General features: G+C 37.0%; 1 protein-coding gene across 2 annotated transcripts in view; it reads left to right on the top strand.

Annotated features, from left to right (window-relative positions):
• Nucleotides 1–10,312, top strand: part of LOC106876835 (RCC1-like G exchanging factor-like protein) — a 48,512-nt gene that overhangs the window by 9,017 nt on the left and 29,183 nt on the right. For both annotated transcript variants that reach the window (XM_052967296.1, XM_052967295.1), the window contains exons 2-5: nt 247–466; nt 4,895–4,992; nt 7,908–8,037; nt 9,114–9,242. In XM_052967296.1, the coding sequence (XP_052823256.1) occupies nt 247–466; nt 4,895–4,992; nt 7,908–8,037; nt 9,114–9,242 (577 nt within the window). The remainder of the gene's footprint in view (nt 1–246; nt 467–4,894; nt 4,993–7,907; nt 8,038–9,113; nt 9,243–10,312) is intronic.

The raw sequence follows: 10,312 nt of genomic DNA, 5'->3' as shown, positions 1-10,312 counted from the left end.
GAAAATCCACTGTCACATATAGAAAAATTAATAAGTAAAAGCACAATAAATAAGTATAATATAATACAAAGTAGATATAAGATTAAGATATTATCTTTATCTTATGATATTATACTTATTTATTGTGCTTTTACTTATTAATTTTTCTATATGTAACTGGATTTTCATCGATGAGTTCATGAACCTTGGTTCTTTTCCCTAAAACTATATCATCATCATCATCATTCTGTTGTTCTTCTTCTTCAGATGGCCTTGACGTGTTGGTTGTACTCACCATATCAAGTGGTGAAGACAAGGCTAAGGGTAGCTGTGCCAGCCGAGGTGTCCCGGCACATATCCACCTGGAAGAAACGCATTGCGAAGCAGCAAGCCATAGAGGAGACTGTGGTGCAATACACAGCAGAGGATGTCAGTCACCTGAATGAAAGACTCTATGCGTGGGGCTTCTCTGCCACTGGTGCACTGGGTAAGTTAACTGTTTGTCTGTTGTGGTCTCATAAAGTTGGATACTTGGTAGTGGAATGAATATGTGCTTTTGTGTGTTTGCTGTTATTGATGCATTGGTATGTGTGTGCTAAGATATTGGGTCATCCCATAAATAATGCAGTTTTTTTTATACTTCTTTTATTTTTCAAAATTAAGATAAACAAAGTTCTTTTTTAATTTAAAATATCCTCTCCTTCATTTTCTACAATGCTCTGGTAGACTTGCAAGGCCCCTTTTCCAAAATTCACTTGTCTGTGATGAAAAATACTCCTCCAGTACTGTTCTGACCTTGTCTACAGAATTCATATTTTTCTCGTCCAAATGACCTTGAAGCCTGTGGGATAATTGATAATCAGATGAGGTAGTGTCCAGCTAATATGGTGGGTGGGGCATCATTTCCCATTCAAACTGCTCCAGCCTTTGCAATATCATCCTCACTGTATGTGGCTGAGCATTATCCTGATGGAAGAATACCTTTTGTCTTGAAATCAAAGATAGTCGCTTTTCTTCTAGTACTAATTTAAGAAGCCACTCAAGGTACTTGCGGTAGTTCTCCTTTGTTATCATTTGGTTTGGGTTTAAAAGTTCAAAGTAGACTAAATGTTTCATATCCCACCAAACAATTAACAACACCTTACATGGGTGAAGACCTTCTTTAGCCTGGGGTGCTAGTGTTTCTCCTTTCCCTACCCACTGTTTTCAGCACTTGACATTTTTATAGAGAACCATTTCTCATCGCCAGTCACTATTTGGTCCATAAAAAGGTTCATTTGTGAGATGTGACAGCAAAGAAGAGCACACGGTCCTTCTCTGTGTGCAATTAGACTCGGAAAGTTTGTGAGGAACCTATTGACCCAATTTGCTGACTTTTCTGATGGCATGCAGGTCTCGAAGAATGGTGGAATGATCAAATCCAAGCTTCTGTTAGTTCCTTAACAGTTACAATGGGATTTTGTTCCACCAGGATTTGCAGGACGTCCTCGTTGAGCTCTACAGATCTTCCAAGATGAAGCGTGTTCATTTCTTGAACCACCTTTGACACTGGCTTACGCTTATTGTCCAGTCCCCATATGCTGCATTAATATTTCTCGCACTTTCCGTTGCGTTGTTGCCTTTATTGAACTTATAAAGCAAAATATGCAGAATGTGCTCTTTTGTCACTTCCATTTTAGTTTTGAAAAAATAACTCTTAAAATCGAACTCTACTCTTCAAAACTTGCACTAAATATAAGGACAAGGTAAAATTACTACCTGCTTTTATAGCAAGTTGATGCATGTAGTTTATTGTGTCTTTTCGTGCAATTGAAAAAACTGCATAATTTATGGGATGACCCAATATATACTCTTTACTCTTTACTTGTTTCAGTCATTTGACTGCGGCCATGCTGGAGCACTGCCTTTAGTCGAGCAAATTGACCCCAGGACTTATTCTTTGTAAGCCTAGTACTTATTCTATCGGTGTCCTTTGCCGAACCGCTAAGTTACGGGGACGTAAACACACCACCATCGGTTGTCAAACGATGTTGGGGGGACAAACAAAGACACACAAACATATACACACACATACATATCCATATATACGACAGGCTTCTTTCAGTTTCCGTCTACCAAATCCACTCACAAGGCTTTGGTCGGCCCGAGGCTATAGTAGAAGACACTTGCCAAAGGTGCCATGCAGTGAGAATAAACCCGGAACCATGTGGTTGGTAAGCAAGCTACTTACCACGAAGCTAAAGCACACAGAATGAAACCACTTAGCACAGATTGACCTTGAATTCTGTTGTGCATGTGCACTAAATTTTAATGTTCTAGCTCACTTCCGCTGTTTACAGCAGTGCATGGAAGGAACGTGTGTAGCGTGTGATCATTACATTGACCATTACAGAGAAAGTTGAGCAGAGAATCTGCATTGAATTTTACCAAAAGCTTGGCGATACCTGCTCAGAGGCCCATGCAAAATTTTCAAAAGGTTTTCATTATTCTCAACACATTCAAGGAGATTTTGTGCAGCTGAAACCCGAGTGTCTTTTTGGTCAGCTGAAAACAGTTTTGGCACAAACTTGGCAGACATGCATCTCATACCCAAATCTTCAGTGATAACGGACTGAACTGAGCCATAACTAATCTGCGCATCCTCTGATATCTCACAGATGGTGGTTCAATGATTTCCCCTCACAGCTGCATGCACATCTATGATGTTTTTCTCAGTTCTACTAGTTGCGGGACTCACAGAGCGTTCGTCAGTATTGACATTTTTTGGGCCATCTTGGAAACGTCTGAACCTCTCATACACTTGTGTGCAGCTCATACACCCCTCTCCACGCACTTTCTGCAACTTTGCATAGGTCTCTGAGCGGGTGTCACCATGACAACTTTCTCTGTCATGGTCAATGCGACGATCACATGCTACACACGTTTCTTCCAAGCACTGTTGTAAACAGTGGAAGTGAGCTAGAACGTTAAAATTTACTGCACATGTACAGCAGAATTCAAGGTCAATCTGTGCCAAGCAGCTTCACTCTGTGTGCTTTAGCTTCGTTACTATGGCAACAATCTGGATACTTATTGATCTGACCTCATACACACACACACACACGCACAAGCACATGAAGAAAGAGAGAAAAAGAGAGAGAGTGATTAAAAGTTGATATGGGTAGGCTGTATCATATTTAAAAGTGATTAATGCATGTTTAATTAACACTAGCTGATTATCTAATTATGACAGACAGATTATCAAAGTGGCTAATTGTATAAAGACATGCTAGAAAAGTTACATAATTAGACTATACCTGTTCTGAAGTTGTGTGTGTGTGTGTGTGTGTGTGTGCATGTTAGGGAAGGAAATGTACTGTGACCTTAAACCAAAAGAAAAATAAATTTTATCTAAAGTGCAGAGCTGTCAGTCTGTTTTAAGCACAAGGCTCTCTCTGTTTCTGTAGTATAGGATTCTACCCATTTGAAGTACAGGGCTCCTTGTTTGGCTGAAGTATATGTTTCTCTGTCTCTCTGAGGTACAGGCCTGTTTTCTTGCCTCAGTCCTTGTTATTGCATGTTTCCTATCAATCTTATTTTATTACTCACATGTAAAAGGAATCACATCTAAATGCCTCTTCAGTTCTGAAAGGATTTTCAAGGGACCAAATGTTAGTTCTCTTTACTAGGAGGAATCTTTTGAATAGGATGTCAGCTGATCTGATACTTATTCCCAACAGCTAGGTAAACTGAGCCAGTTGTTATCATTTTACATCTACTTTCCTTGCTGACATAAACTGAAAAGGTCATCATAGTCCAAATTGGTTCTTATTCATAGTTATTGATCTTCTAAAGGAGTTGAGGACTACTACTCATTTATGTGTTCTATTTTTTGGTATGGCTTCTTTAGTTGGATGTTCTTCCTATTGTCAACCATCTTATAGTGAGTATTGATTGTATTTTATCATGGTATTAGCACTCAAGAGGTTAGCTTCTCAGTGGTAAGTCTAAAAACTGTTCCTTCTTCTCTATGCTATCTCCATAAATTTGTTCCTTTTTCTCTCACTACTGAGCAGGAAGAAGGCCAGACTGAAAGAATAATGAGAGAGAGAGAGAGAGAGAGAGAGAGAGAGAGAGAGAGAGAGAGAGAGAGAGATGGATAAAAATAAAGAAAAGTGGTGTTAAGGGTGGATTGAATACAGAGATATCCAATGCAATGCCTTGTCTCATTACACTGGTGTTGTAAGTGGAGAGAGATATTGTTAGAGAGAAACAATTAGGAGAGAAAGTGGAAGATGAAAGAATAATGATGGGAAGAGAGTAGTAGATGGAGACTTAGTATGAACATAATAGTTGAGAGAACCAATGTGTAGATATACATCCCAAACTCCACCAACACTACCAACACCACCACCACTACCATCACCGCCACTGCCACCATTATTTTTATGTTTGTGTTTCACAGTGGATCCTCTCCAGCACAGCATTTTCCCACAACTTACAGTGTTATTGTCATCTCCTTAATGATGTTCAGCTTTTTTAAGTCAGTTTTCACCACTTCATTCCATGTTTGGCAGTATCCCTCTTCTACAAATTTTATCCACTTTGATCTCTTGACATTTCTTTATACAACTGACATCCTCCATATCCATCCCTCTCTTTATTATAAAAGTAATTTTAATTAAGTGGAAACTATCTTGATCTTTACATTAAGTATATGTTAGCAATGACTCTGCCTTTATATTCTTAACCTTATAAAACAATACCATGTAGCTCAAGAGAGTTTAACTTAATTCTAGCCAGCCAAGTAATCCAAAAGAGAGGCCTTTTTGTTGTTTCATTATTAAGGTGTCCTGTTTGATATTAAGATGATATGATAATTTAAAATTGTTATGCTCTAAAAGGATCAGTTATCTTTTTTGTTTCTTTATTAAAGGGATCAAGTCCTATTTAAGACCTGGGGTGAAGCAGACACACCTATCCTTCATGCATCGTCCTGCTAGATTAAAATTCTTCGATGAGCAACATTTAAAGGTAAAACAATACATTGCTGCTGTTTTTTTATTTGTTTTTGTTGTTACCTTTTATTTATGTATTTTAGATGTATTAAAATGTATGTCGTGGAGTATATAAGGAGATATGAGGTATATTCTGTAGATGTAGGTAGGTGTTGGGTAAATTGTGGATATGTAGATAGGTAGATATGGGGTATATTGGAGATGTGAATGTGTGAAGGGTATGAGTAAATGTAGGTGAGTGTGAGTTTTGTGGATTAAAGCTAATTCAGCAAAATCTTGTGCATGTATGTTCAGTAGATCTATGATTGAAGGCAATCTGACCATGACTACTCCATTTTTTTGGTAATTAAAAAATACATATGTGCTTTCTTTCTTAAGATATCATTTGAAAGATATTTGGCTACTGTTTTAAGCAGGTCAGCCAATTGCACATTGATTCCTTCTTTGACTTGAGAAACTATTGTTTTGAATTTAACTCTACACAGTGCTCAGTTAATATATATATATATACACAAAGTGGTATCAAAAAGTTCCATGACTAGTTCTGTAGTGCTGTAGTGTACTAACAGATGGGAGCACATGATTGTGTGCACAGTGAGCTAGCAGCAACCTTCATGAGGCAGTGTGCCAAGTGACATCGCTGTGTTTACTTCACAAGTTGTGAAATTTGTGTTTTTGCGATCATGTATGCTATAGTCTGAGATTTTTGTCATGGACTGGAAGTTGGAACAAAGAGCCAACATGAAATTTTGTGTTAAACTTAGGAAGTCTGCTACAGAGATATTGAGCATGCTTTGGCAAGCTTACAGTGATGAATCAATGGGTCGCATGCAATGTTTTGAGTGGCATGTGCACTTGATAAGTGAAAGAACACCCCTGGAATATGATGAACGATCTGGAAGACCTACCAGGAGTGTCACCCCTGGAAATGTGGAGAAAATTCATCAGCTTTTGCATGAGGATTGTCAGAGGGCAATTGATGACATTACTGATTTTGTTTGTTACATGGGTCCATGTGGGCAATCCTAATGTCTAGATTCTTCATAACGACAATGCACCCTGACACTGAGCTCTCCTCACTCATGATTTTCTCACCAAAAACAATATGGTATCACTTCCACGCCCATCCTGTTTGCCAGATTTAACACCTGTAGACTTCCATCTCTTCCCCAAGATGAAAATTCAGCTCAACGGTCACTGTTTTAACACTGTTGATGAGATCCAGAGTGAATCGCAGAAGTCTTTGACTTGCTTATGGAAAACGACTTCCAGGCTGTATTTCAAAAGTGGCAGGAATGCTGGGACCGGTGTATTGCTGCGCAAGATGACTATTTTGAAAAATATGATGTTAAAACTTTGGTAAATTTTTTATTAAACATAACTAGTCCGGGAACTTTTTGATACCACCTTGTAATGTTCTAGATTTGCTTACAGTAGTAAGTTGTGCCTTCCCACCATATTGGATTAGGTGAACCAAACTATTTATAGTTAAGTTGGGAACCATAAATAAACAGTCTGACCAGTCTGGCCAGCATTAAGAGTGCTCACCCTGACTATAAGCAAAAAATAATTGAGCTAGAAACAGCAGCCAAATCAAACCTGGCCTTCTTAAAACATCAAGGACAATTGGATAATGCAATTCTAAATACACTGTTTAAAAAAAGATGGGGAAGTCATGGCTAGAATGCCTGCGATTATAGGTCATAGGTCTACTGGATAAGAGCTGACAAAGGACTAAACAACAACCAAATACTTATAGTGGATTTGAACTTATGACTTCTGAGTTGAAAGCACATTTACTTTCTTTTTTTTTTTTCTTTTTTGTTACTTAATTTTGTGTAGTTGTTTGTGAATGGTGAATAATATTTTAGAAGTTTCTAAATATTTATCTGTCAGTCTACCTCTTCGTCAAGCAGGATCACAAATAATTTGGTACAACTGGGAAAACAAGCACGAAAATATTTAATGATAATAAATGCTGTGTGAAAATGTTTATTACTTTTTTTCCTCATATCTTAAGGCAGCAAACTGGCAAAGTTGTTAGCACACTGGGCAAAATGCTTAGTGACATTTTGTCTGTCTTTATGTTCTGAAAATTCTACCAAAGTTGACTTTGCCTTTCATCCTTTCAGGGTTGATAAAATAAGTACCAGTTGAGGACTTACCCACTCCTCTGAAATTGCTGGTCTTGTGTCAAAATTTGAAACTAATATTTTCACATATCTCTTTACATACATACATTCATTTATACATGTTTACATTCACATACACACACACACATTTACATATCTATTTACACATTCTTTAACACGCACACACATTTACATATCTATTTACACATTCTTTAACACACACACATCTGATATAGTGCAGCTGCTATGTATAGACATCTTGGACCAAATCCAGAGAAAAGCCTCAATTGATTGGCATTAAATCACACATTCCAGTCTCTGACCCACAGGCATGTTGCTACTATAATAGTCAGTGCTCCTCTGAGTTGATTCAGGCACTCCCAACCTACTTGTTTCTCCATCTCTTGGTCACCCTTGTTATATTCCCTCCCATTTGAGGCACTGCATGTCCATGTCCTTCCATCACTGAATGTCCACCCACTTGGAATCTCCTCTTTGTTCATGTCTTTCCTTAAGTGTTCACTTGCAAGTTTAAACAAAACATTAATGGTATCACTTTCACCAGTCTTAGAGGGCCTGTAAATATCATAGGACTGCTTCGTCTTCCAGACATTGCAATTAAAAAAAACCTAAATCATACATTGACACACACACACACACGCACGCATGCACGCACACACGCACGCACACACACACACACACTCACTCACTCACTCACTCTCTCTCTCTCTCTCTCTCTCTCTCTCTCTCTTGCACATATTCTTTTACATATATACATTAATCTTTCTCTGATTTTCAGGTTGGCCATGTTGCCTGTGGTTATGGTTTTACATTATTCCAGTCTAGTTTACAAGGTTCCTCTGTACTTCTTGGCACTGGTATCAACACTGATTCACAGATTGGATGTTATCAAATGCAGAAGGACTCGGGTAAGTTAGAAACTATTTGGCTGCTAGTTATACTCTAAAACATTATGTTACCAGTGGTTACAGTTTAGAATACTGAATAACTCGTACATCAAAACAAAGAAATGTAAATTAAAAACATCATTTTAAACACTGTGAATGTAAGTAATAAATATTCTAGAAATTTTGTCTTTAGAATAACGCAGATTCATACAGATTGAAGTTTATTTCAAGTTTCTAAAGCTTGTACATATATTTACCTTTCTATATGTCTGTGGGCACATATGAATGAATGAGTGAACTGCTATGATTTCTACTGTAGAATGGTATTAAACATTATAGTCCCTAGTTTGAGAAAGTTGAAAAAACTGTGGGCCACTGGCAGAGTTAATAATTAAGTTAATGACTATTTTCTCATTTAAACAGGTGTTTTATCACTTAAGTAATTAAATCTTCTTGGTTTACTTCATTAAGCATTTTAGCACTAGCTACTTATTTGTTTAGCCCACCAGGATAGGTATTTAATATCTAGGTAGGAGAGGTAGAAGTACTAGTCAATATATTGCTATAAAGCAGTGGTTCTCAACCATTCTTTAGCTATTAACCTCTTTGATCCCTACTTTACTGGAGTAGACCTTCAAAATCATCCAATTTCTAAAAAATTCCATTATATTTTTATAATTAAATATTATTAGGAATTGTATTAAAGCATTGTTAGAATATTTTGTGTATTGTAGAAGTATAACCAATTTGTTGTGCATAAATTTCAACAGCAAAATCTTATTTGGACCCTGGTTGAGGACCACTGCTTTTAAGTTTAATTTTTCTATAATGTAATTGAAATAAAATTTTTGGAAACCTATAATGGTGGTCACATTGGTAAAGATCAGTTTGAAACATTGGATAGAAGTGGTGGCAATGGTAGCAGCAGCAGTAGAAGTAGTGTGCTGTATGAAGAAAATTCTGATATTTTGGACTGGGACATTAGAGGACAAGAGAAATCACTACACTAAGTTAGAGAGAGTGCAGGAGAGGAAGGGTGTTGAAATGAAGTGTCATTTCAGAAGCTGTATTTAGATGAAGTGTTTCTCTATTTGTAGATAGATTCCTTGATTACATAATTGAACCCACAAACATTGAAATACCTCTTCTTCATCCGACTAAGACGAAAATTATAGGAATGGCTGGTGGCCGGGCACATGCAATCATTCTCACTGATCAAGAAGGTGGTAAGTGTGTTTGTTCATTCATTCATTCATTTTTCTCCTCCCTCTTCTCCCTCTTCTTCCTCTCTTCTCTTTCAGCTTCTCTTTCTTCCTCTTTTTCCTCTTCCTTTCCCCTCCTCCTCTTTCTCCCTTTACCTTCTCTCCTTTCCTCTTCTCCTTTTTGCTTGCTTCTTCTCATTGGTAAAAATGTTCTGTGTTATTTATTCCACAGATGGTAAAGTACCAGTCAAGTACTGAGGTTGATGGTATTGCCTACCCCCCCCCCCCTCAGAATTGCTGGCCTTGTGCTTAAATTAAAAACAAAAATTATTATTATTATTATTATTATTATTATTATTATTATTTATTCTGTCAAGGTCAACTTTGCCTTTCTTCCTTTTGGTGTTGAGAATAACAGTGAAACACTGGAGTCAATATAATCGACTTGTCCCCTTCCCTAAAATTTCAGGCCTTGTGCCTTCAATAGGAAGGATTATTATTATTATTATTATTATTATTATTATTATTATTATTATTATTATTAGTATTATTATTATTATTATTATTAGTAGTAGTAGTAAGCTTGCAGAATTGATAGCACACCGGGTAAAATACTTAGCAGCATTTCATCCAATTTTATGATCTAAGTTCCAGTTCTGCCGAAGTCGACTTTGCCTTTCATCCTTTTGAGGTTGATAAATTAAGTATCAGTTGGATACTGGGGTCGATGTAATCAACTAACCCCCCACCCAAAACTTCAGACCTTGTGCCTTTAGTAGAAAGGATTATTATTATTATTATTATTATTATTATTATTATTATTATTATTCAGTAGTTTTATTTTTATAACGTGCTTTCACTTCACTACCGAGCGTAGCTCTGTGTGCCTTGGGTATGTGCTGTGGTTTGCTGTGATGCTCTTATAGTTACTGTATTGAAAGTGTTTTGCGTAGGATGTGTGCAGTGCCCAGTAGTGCAATTTTCTGTATGTTATATATGTTTGTAAGTCCTGGTGTTTTTGTTATGTATTTATCTGAATATTTTTTTATTATACCTAAGGCACCTACTATGATAGGAATTGTTTCTGTTTTTAG

Source organism: Octopus bimaculoides, chromosome 4 (genome assembly GCF_001194135.2).
Source record: "Octopus bimaculoides isolate UCB-OBI-ISO-001 chromosome 4, ASM119413v2, whole genome shotgun sequence".
In the NCBI taxonomy this organism is placed as follows: Eukaryota; Metazoa; Mollusca; class Cephalopoda; order Octopoda; family Octopodidae; genus Octopus; species Octopus bimaculoides.
Note: the sequence above shows the minus strand (reverse complement) of the source record. Positions and strands in the feature narration are given on the sequence as shown.